Source organism: Mya arenaria, chromosome 4, assembly GCF_026914265.1.
Source record: "Mya arenaria isolate MELC-2E11 chromosome 4, ASM2691426v1".
Classification (NCBI taxonomy): domain Eukaryota; kingdom Metazoa; phylum Mollusca; class Bivalvia; order Myida; family Myidae; genus Mya; species Mya arenaria.
The window spans coordinates 26,781,896-26,800,147 of NC_069125.1; the positions used below are offsets into that span (position 1 = coordinate 26,781,896).

Consider the following 18,252-nt stretch of genomic DNA (forward strand, 5'->3'; position numbering starts at 1 on the left):
ATGGCATCGCGGACATGGACAACAGCAACTACATTTGGTAATGGAATATGACATCGCGGACACGAACAACAGCAGTGGTAATGGGATATGGCATCGCGGACATGGACAACAGCAGTGGTAATGGGATATGGCATCGCGGACATGGACAACAGCAGTGGTAATGGGATATGGCATCGCGGACATGGACAACAACAATGAGAAGGCGGATGACATCGCAGTCATGGACAACAGCCGCGGAAAGGGGGGTTACATCGCGGACATGGACAAAAGCAGTGGAAAGGGGTTGACAAAGCAGACATGAACAACGACAGTGGGGACACTGATGTCATCCGAGGACATTGACAACAGCAGTGTTAAGTGGGACATCGCGGACATGGATTTTAGAAGTGGGGAGACGGATGTCATCGAGGACATGGACAACAGCGGTGGTAAGGGGGCGAAAATGAGTGGTTCCAAATCGAGTTCGTACTACTTACGTAGTTATTTGCAGGCGTTTTACAGTGATGCCAGACGGTGTTTTGATAAACGCCTTTGGCGAATCGAACGTGAATATTTATTCTTGCATACCGGACGTCAATTTTTCCACAAATTCATAATTTTAGGTTTACAAGAAAAAAAATCAATCATGTTTTTTCCGGTCCGGATCGACCCTCGGACACGCTGCATGACCGACAACTCGGCAAGCCTCGTTACCGGCTTACGCGCATGCCCTCGGGTCGGATGTTTCTATCCGTACCGGAAACACATGATAGATACTTATATTCTTGCATACCGGACTTGTGTTTCCGATCATGTGACCGGTGCTGGAAAAACTCTTCTTACCCCCCCCCCCCCCGCCATGTAAGATGAGTCACGCGCAACTTCTTATTTGTTTTATTGTATGGCTTATGAAAAGTTTATTGTGCAATTTCAATAAAGCGCAATCAAGCATACACTACCTTTAATTAAAATTGAAAATAAATAATCGTAAAAGCGCAATTTTTAAAGGAACTATTTGACGTCGATAGTGATTTAAAATTACTGCGCTTTATGGCGTCGGTACACAACGTCGCACGCGCTTTTTGGTGAAATGTACAAAAGCGCATTTTCTAAGTAAATTTTTCCACAAATTCATAATTTTAAGTATATAAGAAAAAATATCAATCATGTTTTTCCGGTCCGGATCCAAAAATCCGACCGTCGGGCACGCTGCCAGACCGGTTACCCGGCAAGCCCCGTTACAAACTTTAGCGCGTGCCCTCGGGTCGGATTTTTCTATCCGTACCGGAAACACATGATGAATACTTATACACATGGTCTAGATCAACATTGAAAGGGCCCCCGATGAATTCCTGGGATAAAATAAAACGGAATGTCACGAAAATACCGACTGAAGATGTCGATAAAATGGCACAAGAACAGCCGATGAAGAATTAGTTTATGAACGCTGGCGAAGTGATATTGAGAGACTATACAATATAGTGAGAATGGGAAAACTGAGAATAGTATATATACAATCGCGCAATTATTCATTAAAAAATACTCGAAATTTATTTTTCTGACCCATTGAATTACGCTGAAGTTATTCTAATCCACCCATTCGTTGGAAAAAGAAGCGAAAGTTGTTATAGCGTCACTTCATCCCATACGCGATTTAACAAATCTGTCGGTCATCGCAGTTCTTCGAAAAGTATTTCAGTGGATATCTGGCACAAGTTTTGGGTCCAGTGATTGGGAAAATCCATGATGTAACTCCCGATTCTTATGAACAAAAGGACGCCGTAAAATTAGCGTGGGATTAGTTAGACCTTGAGATACTCAAATAAACAAAAACAAATCGCGGGATTAGCTTCCTCTCTTGTTGCATCAATGCAAACAGCTGGCGCTCTTGTCAATTTAATACTTACCTGTTACCTTAAAGAAAACACTACACTCGTCGACAAACACAATGGGTTTAGGAAAGACCGCATCGTCAAGCATCGGGCTTAAGAACTTGATGCTCTACAAACTAGTGCTTCTGGGTGTCAACGATAACATATTTAACAGCATTCAGTCAATTTATAATCATACGACGTCCACCATTAAAATTAAAAACAAGTTGACAGAAATGGTTTGACTGCAAGTCTGGCGTAGCCAAATGAAATAATTTGTATACAGTCGCGATTATTTGCCGCATTTGTTAATGACCTTGTAACTTAAATCAATAACAATGGTGTGCAAGTTGGTTACCTTAAATTCCCGTGTCCATTTTACCTCGTGCATAAACACTGCTAAATCTAAATACATGCATTTCCGGCGTCCACGGACGGAGCACACAGACTTTCGTTTGCGTGGGTCTATGAGATTCTGGTTAATTAATGTTCTTACATTATGTAATACATGTATATTTTTCAGGGGCGGTTCGGGTGTTGGCATTGTGGCTGAGGGTACTCCCTCAAGAATTTTCTTATACAATTGCTAATCCAAAATGATGCATTTTGAACGTAACTTATTACTTTTTCTCTCCTATTTGGAATGTAAAGTACACTAGCTTGGTCGATAAAACGGGGGGGGGGGGCGTCGGGTGCGCCCCCTATGTGAACCCGCTAGTGTGTATATAGTACAATTAAATTGGTTAAATACACGACGTCTCATTGATAAGATAGCATTAATTCTAGGTCGGCTAGATAGCAACAAGACAGAGCGTAGCTAGCTATAGCCGACTGTTTATGTGGGTTCATAATTGTACGTGCTAGCTGGAGGTCCGGATGCATCCCCCTCTTTTTGAAAACCATAGTGCAATCTGGTCTTTTCTGATATGCTTTATTTAAAACTGGAAAGTGGGCAGTTTTAAGATCCAGTTGTCAAGAACGCATACTGCATTTTTTTTCTCGATTTTTTTTTTGTCAGAATCATACATGTACATGTACATGTATGTGGAATCAGCCGCGTACTCGCGTATACATATAGGCAGCTACGCACCTGCAAGTACAATACATATAAGTTCGTGTGAGCTTTGTCAATGACTATGTTTTAAAGCTGCACTCTAACACATTGAACGTTTTGACAACATTTTTTTTGTCTTGGAACGAGCCAATCTGCGAAAAAATCATGGAAACCAGTTATATATAAGACTGTTGACGAAATAAATAGATCGCAGATTTTTATATTTAAGTTCCAAAATTGATGCTTTATGCATTTTTCTTAAACCGTAAGTATTTTTGTCAGCAATCTTATACTTTTGGTCTGCAGATATTTACGCAAAAAATGCTCTTTCCAAGATAAAAAAAATATGGAAAAGTTGTAAAAATGGTTAATTTGAGAGTGCAGTTTTAACATACCGTATATATTATGGTTTAACAATTGTATAAGAGCTTCAATGGCAAAATTAGTTATGATTACAATAATCATAACATTTTAAAAATACAAATATGTAATTGATATATTTCTTAAATATTTTTTTTAAGAGAAGCATGAAATTAAGACCGTGATAAGATCCCAATATCACGAAAATACTTAAGTCAAATCTCAAACTCAGTCTTAACTCATGTCAATATATAAAAGCATAATTTTCTTCAAAAACTTCCATCATGTTTTATACTTTTTGAAAACGTATTTTCTTATAGAATTTGTTGATAATTTTTTTTTTCAATATTTCAAAGAAAACTAATTCTAGAGCAAAAAATATATTTGAGTATTTTATAAAAAAAAATACAGAATTGTACTCAAATACATTTTTGGCTATAGAATAGATTTCCCTTGCAATTTGACCAAAGGCTTTTTTCAGCATATTCTATGATAGAATGTGCTTATAAAACTGTAAAAAAACATATATGTTTTTTAATAAATTTTGGTGCTATGTGGTAAAATGTGTTGAGACTGAGTTTGAGATTTGACTTAAGTATTTTCGTGATATTGGGTCCAGGTCAATTAAAACACAACGTGTTAACAGTTTAAAAAATAACGACAATTATTACAAAAATAGTTCGGACTAAATATGCACTAGCTAGGTTGGCAGTTATCACAGAAATTTAGTTAACATTTCATGATGTACATGTACATTGTCAATTGTGACATACATATATATATATGTAGCACAAATTGGTTAATATACATGTGCAAAATATAATGATATTGTATGTATTGGAGATTAATGTTTGACTTAAGATTCCATGTTTTCAATAGAAGGATTATAAAGAGAACATGAATGGACGCGTATTTAAAGTCTGACAGCGTTCCTGGCAACCACGTGTTGTTTATTGTTTACTATTTACAACGATATAAGCGATACAGTCACGTGATTTTTGTAAAACAGACCGGGATCTTCCCGGAAGGTGTATTTTTCTGAGTTTTATCACTGAAATTAGGCAATATGAGTGATTCTGAATTCATTTTCGACGCGGACAATAAAATCGACGGACGTTATGGCTATTATGTGTTCTTTGGAAGCATTGTCCTGTTTGGAACCCTCAATTTTATCGTGGGTGTGTTAGGGCCCCCAAAAAGTGTGAAAGCTGAGGCAGACCTATGGAGTAACCTGGTGATATCGTGGATACACGGCCTCATAGCTGGAATTTGGGATATATTATGGTTTGTATTTATTGTTCCCATTAGAATTGTATGTAGTCAAATACGTTTGTTTATTAAACTTGGGACATTTTGCTTACATCAATGTAAAATGTAAAATCAAGTAGTCACCTGTCGTAAAAACATGACCTGTTGGGATGCCACTTTTTATTAAATATTTTTAAAACATAAATAATGAACAATACTATTTCTTACCATACCAACGTTTTGAAAGCTCTACCATATCCATAGCCAATAAACAGCCGCTTCAGAGTCTTTGACGATTTTTGTTTGTGCAACTCTATAAAATAAATGTTTCTTTCTGCAGGGCGGGGATTTTAGCCAGGGTTGGCTGGACCGAAAGTCAAAGTCCCTGCTATTCCCCTGACCTGGGGGGGGGGGGGGGTGTGTGGTTACAATTGACTGGTGCATAAATTGTTCAATATATGAAAATATAAAAAAACTCCACTGTTTTTCTATTTCAGCTTTGCTCTTTATCCAGACTTCTTAGATGATCTAGTGCACAACATAGACTATTTCACGTACCTATTGGTTGCTTTCTCTACAGGTAGGCCTGTCATGGATGTTACTTGTACAGTTTATAGCGATTCCAGTTATGTTCAAAATGCCAAAAGTCATACATGTGATAATTTCTTGGGTCGATTCCGGGACACTCGTTGTTATGTCAACGCACACTAGGGTGGTCCGGGGGCATGGCCCCCCCCCCCCCCCCCCCCCCCCCCCCCCCCCCCCCCCCCCCCCCCCCCCCCGGATTTTTTTTTTAAATGGGGAACGTCTGTGGTGCATTCTAGAGCATATCTGGGGCTATTTTAGTCGATTTAACGTCGGGAAAATGCTCCTATTTTGACTGCCAAGACGTATTTTTTACTTGACATGGTTGTTTTTTTTCTGCATTTTCTTGAAAAAATAAAACCACCAGATATTTTCCCAGGCTTTAAATGAAGTGCTAACCAGGAGGATATGCAGTCTACTTTCGGTTTCATCAAAACAGGAAATAAACAACTATACGGGCACCTGTTTTCCCGCGCTTTTGAGAACATGCGTTACAAAATATTTATTTTTTCATCACATTTAAAACGTTTGCAATTTATGACACACAATATTTTCCAGACGATAAAGAAGATTTTCCAGTCGATGAGCTTTTTTCCGTTTGGAGATGCATATAATTTTGATAGAGACGTGTCAACAATCGGCTGTATAAAGCGATCACGTGACTTACCATGGTCACGTGATTAAAGCATTCTATATAACCACCTGTAAACCCCATATCGTCAGTTTTATTTCGGCGTAAAAATACACACGATAGTTCGGAAAAAATGTCAAAACACTAAAATTCCTTATGGACGCGTAAGTTGTTCAAAGTTGTTTAAAGTATAACGATGTATCGACTTTGAAATTTGAAAGGAATATGGGATGTTTTCCGTGTTTTAATTTTGTTTTTTTACTCATTTTGTCACTTTCTTAGAACTTACCTTCATGCTCGTTTGTCGGTAAAATGTGTGAAAAATATCAATTCATCAATTAAAAGCTATCATTCATAAGACCAAACAAATCCATATGAAAACAATGAATTTGTATACAAGAACCCTCCCCGACTCGTTAAGCACAACAATAGGCCGATAGATCAATTATCGGGTGATTGACGATGACCTCGACGACACACGTACCAATTAACGGATTAGTGTCAACATGTCCTGTGTTTTACGACCAGTGTCCCGGACAGGCAAAATAGCTGACTTACATTGGTAAAATAGGATAATCGATTCCGATTCTGAGATTTTTTTTTTCGTTTTTTTTTTATGACTTTCCGAGACAAACATGCACCCTCCGTGACTCCATGACAGAGATACGATTTCCGGGACAATTCCGGACGTCCGGGACGTTATCACATGTATGCCAAAAGTTGTTTCCGAAATTTTAAATAAAAATTCTAAATCCGATATTCAGATGAAGTTTATTTGTTGTTTTTTGAAAAAATAGTTTTTCTGTTGTTGGAGTTATCAAAATCAACACAATTGTTTATAAGATAATCCCAATTCTGTGAAATACGACCTGAAATATTCCGAATTCTAAGGGTATAAGTCATTTTCCAACAATACTAAAAAAAAACCTGTGTAGAAAAATCTTTATTTATTCACGTACAATGGTAAACTAGATGATTTTTTTGTGAAATTTGCATCACGCACAAAGTTTTTGTTATCATTTATAGCTAGGTAATAGTAAAAAAAATATTTTGTCAAACACACTTGTCTGTGACAACATCTCAAGATCAATAAGATGGAGAGCTTTAGTAAAACTTTAATCATTACAAATACAAAGAAAAATAGTGACAGTGAACTTTATCTACATGTGTTATACTTTAATTAATGAGTAGAATATGTAGCATTAATGTTATGAAGATATACCCTAATCATAACATAATTGACATTACATTTAATCAGATTAAAATCGCCTCAATAATTTCTTGTCTTGTCTTAGAACTTAAAAATATATATTTTATAATTTAAGTTCATGTTGTTTGTCCGTGATTATCACGATATTTATAAGGGGGATTCATTATCATGTATATAACATTCTGTTTGTTTAATTTAATTATTACATTAACTATATATATTATTAATGTATATTGTTTCAGGGTACTTTGTGTATGATTTCCTGGATCTCGCAGTTAAAGGTCGACTGCTCTCAAGCTGGGAGGTCACAGTCCACCATATAGCAGTAAGTTGGTATTCAATCGTGTGAACCAGCAGTATTTATATTGGGCTGCTTATGCATGCAATGATGGGTTCTGTCCAGAGTGGTATAATTATACCAATTTTGCCACGATGCATGATTACGGCCTTCTGACATAATTCTTACAAATGTAATAATCATTCATAAAATATGCCAAAAATAATGAATTTTCCATTGTGTAATAAATACCTGAAGACTTTAATATTCTTTTGAAGGAAATTTAATTATGTTCACAATACTTCTTAAGGATTTAAAAACAAATGCTTCCCTTATTCTAAGTTTCCATAGCCAATCATTGAAATTAGACTTTTGGATAAACAAGTCCGAATTCATATACTATTGCTTGGCATCAAATTTTTTAACAAGACCTGCTTTATAAAATTCAGAATTTGAGCAAGCCCGGAAGACATTTTACCAGTGCAGGGTTTGCGCGCAGGGCTTGTGTTAATTTCGACCACTGTCATAGCCCAAAGTTTTGCGTCCCAACTAGACCTCTTTGGACAAAATTCTCTTCAAAACGTTTTTTTGGTTTAGACATATTTAAATAAATCATCAAACTTTTCTATATTTATGTTTAAAGGATTCTGTTTGACAATGAAAACTAAAATTGAATTTCATTTTGAATATTGATACATTTACATTGATAAACTGTGTATCACATCTATTAAAACATCAATTATTTTACCATGATCTGTAACTTTAGTACATGTACATAGTATATGGGTTTTTTTTAGTGCTCCCAGTTTCACTTTCACATCTTGATTAAGCTGAATAGGCATAAAAAAATGAAACCTGAGATCGAGGGCCATGGACTTTTTTTGTAAAGTATCAGATAGAAGGAAATAAATTTGAAACGAAAAAGAAAAAAACAATGAAATAAAGAAGAGCCAATACACTATATTTATAAGAACATGTGGTTAGAGCTGGCTGATGGGCAATATTAATTATTCTCATAGATAAATGATTAAGTGCCTATAAACACAGGGAAAATTGGGAATTTTTAGGGAAAAGTCAGAGAAGTCAGGGGATTTTATTTTCTATGATTTGTGGGATCCCTGTTTTTATGTTTATAAAGACTTATTTATTAGCTATTTAAACAAGACTTGAACCAAATTCTTATTTCATAATTAGCAGGTACATACTGGTTTATTTTTCAAGCATTTTATACAATTATCTGTAATTTCTTTCTTTTCAGGTGATTTCCATGTTCTGGTATAACTTCCATTGTCGGATGTGTATAGGGTACAATATCTTAGCCCTGATGGCGGAAATCAACAGCTTTTGGCTTCACTCACGAAAACTTATGCAAATGATGCAGTACAAATTCGATAACAAGTTCTACATGTCCGTGTGTATTGTGAACCTCGTGTCGTTTTTCTTTTGCCGTACATTGCCACTGGCCAGAATCATGTACGGAATGGTAATTGACCACCACCAAGTGCCGATGGCTTATTATATCTGTCTTTCAGCTTCCATGTTTATAATGAATGGTATCAGCCCGGTCCTATTCTGGAGACTGTTTAGAAATGACATTTTGAGGAATTTACAAAGAAGTAGAGCGGCAAAGCAAACAGCCATGACAAATGGGCATAAAGAAGAGAATAGTCATATAAAATCGAGTTAAATTAGGCAAAAAGTAATAATTGTTTGTTTTTTTCTTATTTCACTGCTATCTGGGTAGGTCGTGATGTTTTTCATTTTGATTTTAGTTATGTCTGAATATTATTTTCACACTGAAAACTGTGTTCTTTTTGTTTGGGTACTTTAACACGCGTTTCCTGTGCATGAAACTACTAATTATTTATCCCACAAGAAAAACTATTGGCTGCTGGCAATTAAAATAAATAAAAAATACTGTCAGTAGAAAAAATATGGTAGGTCAGGGAACTGGAAAAAAACATTTGTTTTTGTTAAGCCTTAGAAGTTTTTACTTGGGGCTTATGATGCGTTGTACTTTAAAGCACATGTTATGAATCATGATGATATTAGGTACATGTATATATATTTTCAATGGAATCCTTTTTATATGTGAGATTTGCCTCTGTTATGTTTACTTATTTTTTAGATTTTGTTTTGACAATATTTTTTGCTTTATTTAAATTTTACATGAATGTGTAAAACTATTGAATCATTTCGGATGTGATATAAGGCTTTTGTGGCATTTTTCATCATATTTGAAATCTTAATTTTTTTGTTGAACAAATTATAAGATAGCTTGATAAGTTGGTCATGGTCACTTCATGTACGCTCAGATATTTGTGGGTTTTTAACATTCGACCCTACCCTAATACTAATACTGCCATAATTTTACCATGTATAGGGTTTTGGCATCTACCAGTATCAAGTTTTATTTGTATTCCTAATCTAACATGATCAGCAGTTGAGTGAAACCCCAGGTGGTTCCATTTTGAGTGTTACTTAGAACCTTACCACTTTTAACCTTATAAATGCTTTGTATCTCTTGAAAATTAATTGCTTTGTTTCATTTAAAGAATTTGATTGTAGAAATACTAGGATAGGTTATATGCAGGGGAATTTTAGTGAGAATAATCATGTAAATAGAGGATAATTGTTTGTTTTAGTACAAGATCACAATATATTTCACTGAGTGAGCACCAACAGTTACGTTTCACGAGTGGCATAGCCACAAGTGAAATATTCACTTTTGGTGTTCACAAGGTTTACATGATTATTCTCACTAAATTTTCCCTGCATATAACCTATCCTTCACTGAATCTTTCACAGAAGCCAACATTTTTCTTTTTATTATATGCTTAAAAATGATAAAAAATGACATTTGATCATCGTTCAGAAAAGCGCACCAAATTGTATGCGAAAATACAGTGATATAACATTTTTATTTCACTGATAAATCACTGGAAAGCATATAATTAAAACTATTAATACTAGGTTAAGTAGTTCTCTCACTGAAAAAAGGAAACCTTAACAATATTATTCCATGTCCATAAATATGATCCATAGTATTATAAGTAAGCAGGGAATGATTTTAAACTTATTCTTGGGATAATAGCTGCATACTATCTATTGTTTAATAATGGTAGATAAATCTTGCAGAAAATAGATTTGTTTCTGTACGAGCTTACTAAAAATATTTGAAATTTTCTGCAAGACAATGTTCTTTCTTAGTGTTTGCTCAAAGTTAGCAATGTACTGGTTATTGAAGTTAGCCAAGGTAGTTTAAGTGTACATATTTATTTTTTATTTTTTAAAACCACGAATTAACAGCGTGCAAGAGATGTAAAAGCATGCTTTCATTTGACACTTGACCAATGGTTTGGGCTCTTAAAATTCAAGTATTCTTGGCTAAAAGTTTGCCTGATCACAATTAACATTAATTGAAAAGATATAGAAATTTACCATTGAATAGCAAATTTTTAGATTGATTAGAGCCAAAAAGTATTTCGCACAGGAGATTTTCAGGTGAAGAAAGTTATTTTTTGGAGTCTTGAAGACTTGATTTGTTTCACATGAATTGGTTTTTAGAATGTTTTTGTTGTTGTTTTTTTTGCACCAAATTGAATTTATATGTAATATTGTGAAATAATTTATGAATATCATAACATTTATTATGTGTATGAAAAACATGTACATGTTGGTGCTCTTTTGTATTGTGTGGGAGCACTTGAATACTTTTATACCAGTTTATCATTTCATAAAACCTTTTTTTCTTGTTTCTATTGGCATCTTAGGGATTATATGAGGTATTCTTTTCTTTTGAAATATTTACTCTTTTCTTGTCACGATTTTCATCTCATTTAATCTGCGATTTTTTGTGATATGTTTATAACAGTACTGTGCAGATTTCTTTCATATTTAGCTGTTTCTTTATGATTTTAGCTCTACTGGTCAAAGGCCAGAAAAGCTTATGCGATGTGCATCTGTAAACGATTGATTGTGAAAGCCTTCAGTTTTGATTGTATCTTAATCAAACTTATACAGTAGTTAGATATCCATGAGAGCTTGGTGCCTTTTTTAAACCAGCCACATTCACCAATGCATGACTGGATTATGGCCCTTGAAAGGCTGCAGTATTTAGTAAGGGAGTTTTGTATTATTGTAGTACTTTTTTCCCGATTTCTAAAAGCAAAAATATATAAAAGGGAGACAACTTTGTACAGAGAGTTTGTATTGTTGTAAAAGTCCTTGCCTTCTTTGAAACATATGCCTCACTAATTGCTTCCCTTTGAATGAGAGTTCAGTATATAACCAAAAAATTCATGCCAGTAGAGAGTAGGCTCTTGTGGGCCTCTTGTTTATACATATTTTCCATAATGTCAATCTAGGTAATGTTATGATTCACCTGGCCCCAATTTCTCAAACAATCTCAAGTCCCTTATATGACAAGATCAAGATGAGCACACTATTTGTTTGATATGTGTAATGTTCTAATTTTGAAAAGAGCTTTGAAGGTTAATGACAAGAAGTCTTTTTAAAGAAGAATTAGGATGAGGTACTTTTCATTTTTGTAAAATCAAGTTTCTTTTAGTAATTTGTATCAATAAAATAAGAAACTTAAGCTTTTTATTCTCAAGATATTGCCAGGAATAGGGCTCAGAGGAGAATTTTACTGTACATTACCAACCTACTCAAGTTGATATTCCAAGATGATGGGTTCGAAGCCCAGCCATGGCCTAATTCTTTTGGCCTGTATTAAAGGACATTTGAAATGAGGAGACTTGCTGAAGGGGATTTCATCCTAGCTCTTCACAATTGAGCTAACGTAAACCATAATAAGGTATAAGCTGTTCTGAGAGCTAAGTCATGACTTTTAAGGGTATTCGTGAACAAAAAATATCACCAACACTTGACTAATGTGCTGGAATATTTATTTATTTATTTTAACAAGCATTTTTAGCTTGTCTTTTTTCTGACAAAAAGTGTTTTTTTGTAACATAGGTGTAGTTGTTTTTGACATCTTTGTTTTTCAATCTTGGCAAGAACTCAAAAAATGTTAAATGAAACCAGCAGTGCGTTCAGTAAGGCGAGCAAATGTTTTGTTTTGTATCCCTGTTGTAATGCAGCTCATACACTGCAAGCAGGGAACCAAACAGCAAACGTTCGCCACAAACATGTTTACTGAGCGCATGGCAGGTACACAAGTTGCCAGAGACAATACGCCCATGTACAGCAAGGCCCATTACTCAAAAAATTGTTGAGTGATGCCCCGTTTTCCAACTGTTAAACATCAAACAAGCAATTGGCTATGCTCTGCAGTGCTCTTGTGTATATATTATATTTAAAAGTCTATTCTTAGATTAAAAAAAATATTTTTGAACTCTAACTTATATTTTGCCTTTATACATAACACTTTTGTTTATTTACTGTTGTGGAATGTCTTCCATTCAAATTGTCATAACATGCGAAATGGGCACAAGAAAAAGGTGTTTAAAGTATATTTTTTAAAGGGACAAGCTCACAGAATTTATGTTGGCAATATATCTTTTTCTCAATTTGTTCACATTTAGTTGTTTTATTTTGCTTAAATTAATTAACATCAATTATGAACTGGAAGATACTCAATTTAACACAATTTCCAAACCTTAAGCCATTTTATATTAAAAGCATTACAATCACTATTCAGCAAAATAGAGGATTTTTAACACAGTTGAGAAAGTTTTAAGATTGTTACAATCATTTTGTTCATATCTAACAAATTTTTTTTACTTTACATGTCTGACCTAATAAAGCGTGAGCAAGTGCCTTTATGAATGTCTACATATGTTGCTATTTCGATTTATGTAACCTATTAATTTATAATGTTCATATATGCTTAAAAATTGGCTAAATCTTGTCCAGCTTGAAACATTGGCTAAATCTTGTCCTGCTTGAAACATTGGCTAAATCTTGTCCTACTTAAAACATTGGCTAAATCTTGTTATGCTTGAAACATTGGCTAAATCTTGTCCTGCTTGAAACATTGGCTAAATCTTGTCCTGCTTGAAACATTGGCTAAATCTTGTTCTGCTTGAAACATTGGCTTAATCTTGTTATGCTTAAACTATTGGCGAAATCTTTTATGCTTGAAATATAGGCTAAATCTTAATTGCTTTAAATATAAGCTTACTCTTGTTATGCTTGAAATATTGGCTTAATCTTATTATGTTTAAAATATTGGCTAAACTTATTATGCTTGAAACATTTGCTAAATCTTATTATGCTGGAAATATTGGCTAAATCTTGTTATGCTTGAAACATTGGCTTATTATTTTATGCTTGAAACATTTGCTAAATCGTGCTGCATTTGTTTTCTTAATAAAAAGGACTAAACATTTTTTACAGTAATCTTTGTCTAAATAACTTTGTTTATTTTCCCATCACTGATTTATCATTTGAAAAAATAGTTATTTTATCAAATTTGTTAATTGAGATTTGTTTGTTTACATTATCACAGATATATTAAACATGGATTGGAAACTCTCTTCTATTTCTTTATAGATTATTTTAAACGCTTTTGAGAAGCAAGATTTTCAACCAAGATCATAATCTACGATGATAATTTAACTAACAGAATTTCTAAATTACTGAGCGTGCACTAAGAATCATGGGTATATGATTTCTTCTGATAGTTTCACTAATTTTGGCACTGACTACACGTAGACTAATTCGTTCTTTGATTAGTTATGTTTTAGATTATTATAATCATCCCATTGTTTCACTGATAATGGGTAATTCCCAATCATGGTTTACATGTCGATGATGTTATAGAAGTACATGAGTGAAGTAGAAAAATGCTTATTGTTATTTAGTTATAAAATTATTGGTTAAGGTATATATTCTTTACAGTGATATAATCGATATTGATCAGTGAAATCATATTTTTATATTATTGATGATTCACTTGTGAAATTTTGACCCATTTTGTTCTCCATATCAAATGTCAGTGCGCATGCAGTTGGGCATAAAATATCAACGATGTCATTTTGGAAATAGCATCAATGATTGATTGTATTTCATTTGTGGGAATCAAAATTTTATATTTTCTCTCGCGGCTGTCCCACTCGTGAAGATGTCTTTCAGTGCTCACTGGATGAAATAACTCACTGACACAAACAATATGCTCATATATTTTTATTTTAAAATGTTTATTAAAATGAAACAAATCCATAAAAAATCATGCTAAAATCTGTATACTTTTTATAGCTCCTCTATTTTCAAAGAAAAAGGTACAGGTTTTGTGTGGACATTGGCGGCTTTAAGCAACATATATTCTTTTTGGAAAACATGAAACTCTATTACATTATGATATCAACAATTTGTTTATAGATGTTTCAAATGGCACTAAATATACATGTCAGCTAGTAGTAGGGATGTGTGATATTATCGATAAGTTGATATATTTGGTATACAGAGCAGTAACGATTATAATAGATACACATCAATGAAATATCAATATTTTCTGGTTTCATTTATACCATAATGTAAAGTCATTTAAGTAAATCTTGATCGAAACCTAATTCGTCATTGTGCTATGAAATATGCAACATGTAATCATTTGTTGTTTTAGTATATTTTTTTTGTCGAAATTGTTAAGTCAAAGAAAACAAGTTGGAATTCGTTATCAAACATGAAAGAAGTTGTCCAAGAAAAAATAATGATGAAAATAAACATACATTTAAGTTCTTGCTTTTTATTTTCTAGGATATATTGTGATAAGTTTTTTTCAAACAATACCTATCCCTAATTAGTAAGTTGTTAGGGCTTTCACTCTATCTACAAAAAATATGGAGTAAATCGGGCATGTGATTTTTCTGCAGATTTCAGCTGATCTAATCTGTCCAGGCCGACCAAAAAACAATAAAATTGTTTTTCTAACTAATTAAAAAAAGTTCACAGGTTGCTTTTGGGTGTATCTTCATTCGTTGTTAGTTTTAACAATCAAGTTTGCTTCAAACATGAAGTCAGGAGAGCCCTCAAAAGGCCAGATCTAAAAAGCCTGTTATGCTTCTGCAGAAGGCCCGTGCTTCACTCCCTTCGATTCCCATTGGGGGTTTAAAGCGCTCCCAAAACCCATCGCCGAAATCGTCTAAGCCCTTCAGCTTCCAGATCAATCACATTCCTGGCTATTTCTGAGTAAATTGGATGAGCATTGTCAATTGTAACCTACGGTGCTTTTGTAATCTATGGGTTGTGATAATTTAAGCCTGCACTAATGGTTTTTGACCATTTTGTCAACTTCTTTTCTATTTTGTCTTGGAATAAGCCAATTTAAGCGTAAATATCTGGAAAACCAGTGATATAAGACCGCTGAAAAGATCGTAGTATTTTAAATGTTCGGAAGTTGATGTTTTATGGCTTAAAGCATTCATAATGCTTAAAAAGAAAAAAACTTTCCAGCAGTTTTTTTTAACAATTGAGATCTGTTCTATTGTGGGTATCTATTATATGATTGAATTGAAGACATTGATGCCAAAATCTGCTGATTCTGAGACAAAAAATTTAAAAAATGACAATACTGTTAATCAGTGAGAGTGCAGCTTTAAGATTAGTGGAGCATTTACATCAAAAGATGCTTTTACATCAAATTGTTATTAATCATTTATTAGTAATGTTTACTTGAAATTGTGCTTTTGACAGTGTGATGACCATTTATTGGAAATTTGCTGCATTATACAGCTGCATTGACCCTATTTTGTATTTATTGTATGTATAAACACTTTTCCGTAAAAAATTAGTTATTTTGAGTTCCTTTGAAATAAAAAAATGTTGTAAATTGCTAAACTATCCATATTTAATGAATAAAGTCCCAATTGTTCAGAATTTTGTTTTAAATTAACAATGTATTCAAAACTTCATTGTTTAGTTTACTTTCAAATCTTGACTACCTTGGAAGTTTCATGGATTCCCTTATGAATCAGCAATGATTCTTACACAATTCGAGACAACTATTTCAGCTGTACATTTTTAGCTCACCTGAGCACGAAGTGCTGAAGGTGAGCTATTGTGATCGCCCTATGTCCGTCGTCCCTCGTCCGTTGCAACAATTTGACTGTTAACACTCTAGAGGTCACAATTTGGGCACAATCTTAATGAAACTTGGTCAGAATGTTACCCTCAATAAAATCTTGGACGAGTTCGATATTGGGTCATCTGGGGTTAAAAACTAGGTCACCAGGTCAAATTAAAGGAAAAGCTTGTTAACACTATAGAGGTCACATTTATGACTCTATATTCAGGAAACTTGGTCAGAATGTTAATATCAATAATCTCTAAGTCAAGTTCGAATCTTGGTCATGTGCGGTCAAAAACTAGGTCACCAGGTCAAATTGAAGGAAAAGCTTGTTAACACTCTAGAGGTCACATTTATGACTGTATCTTCATGAAAGTTGTCCAGAATGTTTATATAAATAATCTTTAAGTCAAGTTTAAATCTGGGTCATGTGCTGTTAAAAACTAGGTCACCAGGTCAAATCATAGGAAAAGCTTGTTAGCACTCTAGAGGTCACATTTATGACTGTATGTTCATGAAACTTAGTCAGAATGTGTATATTGATTAGCTCTAGGCCAGGTTCGAATCTGGGTCATGTGCGGTCAAAAACTAGGTCACCAGGTCAAATTTAAGGAAAAGCTTGCTAACACTCTATAGAGGTCACATTTATAACTGTATCTTCATGAAAGTTGGTCAGAATGTTTATATTAATAATCTCCAAGTCAAGTGAGGTGAGCGATACAGGGCCTTCAGGGCCCTCTTGTTATTTAAACATACAAGGACATCATAGAATATCCTCCCTTTAAAAGTTTACAACTATGTTGTTAATCAAGCTGTTAACTTTCACAAAGTTCTGAACAATTGTGCCTATAGATTTAACATTGATTGTGTAGCGATTTATGGGCATTTTCTCCTTAAATTTTGAATGAATGAAAGATCTGAATGATTGTTTGTTTAAATAATTAGGAAAGGCACTTTAACCAAACAGAATTGTTAGAAATCATGACTTAGAAACTGCTTTTTTATTTATTTATTCTGCTATTAGATTTAAGATGAACTATACATTCTTAGTAAACACTTTATATATATATATATGACTACTAGTTCATAACTTCATATCTGTTTGTTTTTTTCTGAGCATTTCTTATTCTATGTTAATGTATATCTTTCTATTGTTTAGTTTCTTGTATTTTTTATCAATATATCTGTTGATAGATCATGACTGCACTTTTTCACAAATTGTGCAGCTGTAATTGAAAAAATAAAATAAATATTTTTGCATTTGTTTCTTTTTTTCTACTGATTAAGAAAACCAACATTCTGACTATTGGCCGACAAGTCATTAAAAAATTCTATTGTTTTCAAAATTCTAACAGGTCAAACATTATCTGTTTTAAACCAGTTATTATGCCCCCTTTTGAAAAAAGTGGGGTATATTGTTTTGCACATGTCGGTCGGTCGGTCGGTCGGTCGGTCGGTCGGTCGGTCTGTCTGTCTGTCGGTCGGTCGGAATACCAAATGGTTTCCGATCAATAACTTGAGAACGCTTTGACCGAGGGACCTCATACTTGGTATGTGTATTGGTCATCACCAGCAGATGAACCCTATTGATTTTGAGGTCAGTGGGTCAAAGGTCAAGGTCAGTGTGACCTTTACATGAAAAACGGTTTCCGATCAATAACTTGAGAACGCTTTGACCCAGGAACCTCATACTTGGTAGGTGTATTGGTCATGACCAGCAGATGAACCCTATTGATTTTGAGGTCAGTGGGTCAAAGGTCAAGGTCAGTGTGACCTTAACATGAAAAACGGTTTCCGATCAATAACTTGAGAACGCTTTGACCCAGGGACCTCATACTAGGTAGGCTTATTGGTCATGACCAGCAGATGAACCCTATTGATTTTGAGGTCAGTGGGTCAAAGGTCAAGGTCAGTGTGACTGTAAGCTGAAAAAAGGTTTTCTGATTGTCCATATTTTGTTAAAATTGACTTGCTCATGTTTTTTTTGTAAAATTCACTATTTTTTT

At 34.1% G+C, this 18,252-nt stretch overlaps 1 protein-coding gene across 1 annotated transcript; it reads left to right on the plus strand.

The window, feature by feature from the left end:
* The first annotated feature begins 4,264 nt into the window (after positions 1-4,264).
* Positions 4,265-17,504, plus strand: LOC128231483 (TLC domain-containing protein 2-like). The gene is made up of 4 exons (XM_052944367.1): positions 4,265-4,548; positions 5,010-5,092; positions 7,181-7,263; positions 8,474-17,504. Exons 1-4 carry the CDS (start codon positions 4,331-4,333, stop codon positions 8,900-8,902), a joined length of 813 nt encoding a protein of 270 aa, XP_052800327.1. The 5' UTR covers positions 4,265-4,330; the 3' UTR covers positions 8,903-17,504.
* The last annotated feature ends 748 nt before the right edge of the window (positions 17,505-18,252 follow it).

Excerpts from the sequence above, each read along its gene's own strand:
- LOC128231483 (XM_052944367.1), top strand. The coding sequence starts at position 4,331 with ATGAGTGATTCTGAATTCATTTTCGACGCGGACAATAAAATCGACGGA. Across the intron at positions 4,549-5,009 it reads GGAATTTGGGATATATTATG|CTTTGCTCTTTATCCAGACT; the intron begins GTTTGTATTTAT and ends TTTCTATTTCAG. Across the intron at positions 7,264-8,473 it reads TCACAGTCCACCATATAGCA|GTGATTTCCATGTTCTGGTA; the intron begins GTAAGTTGGTAT and ends CTTTCTTTTCAG.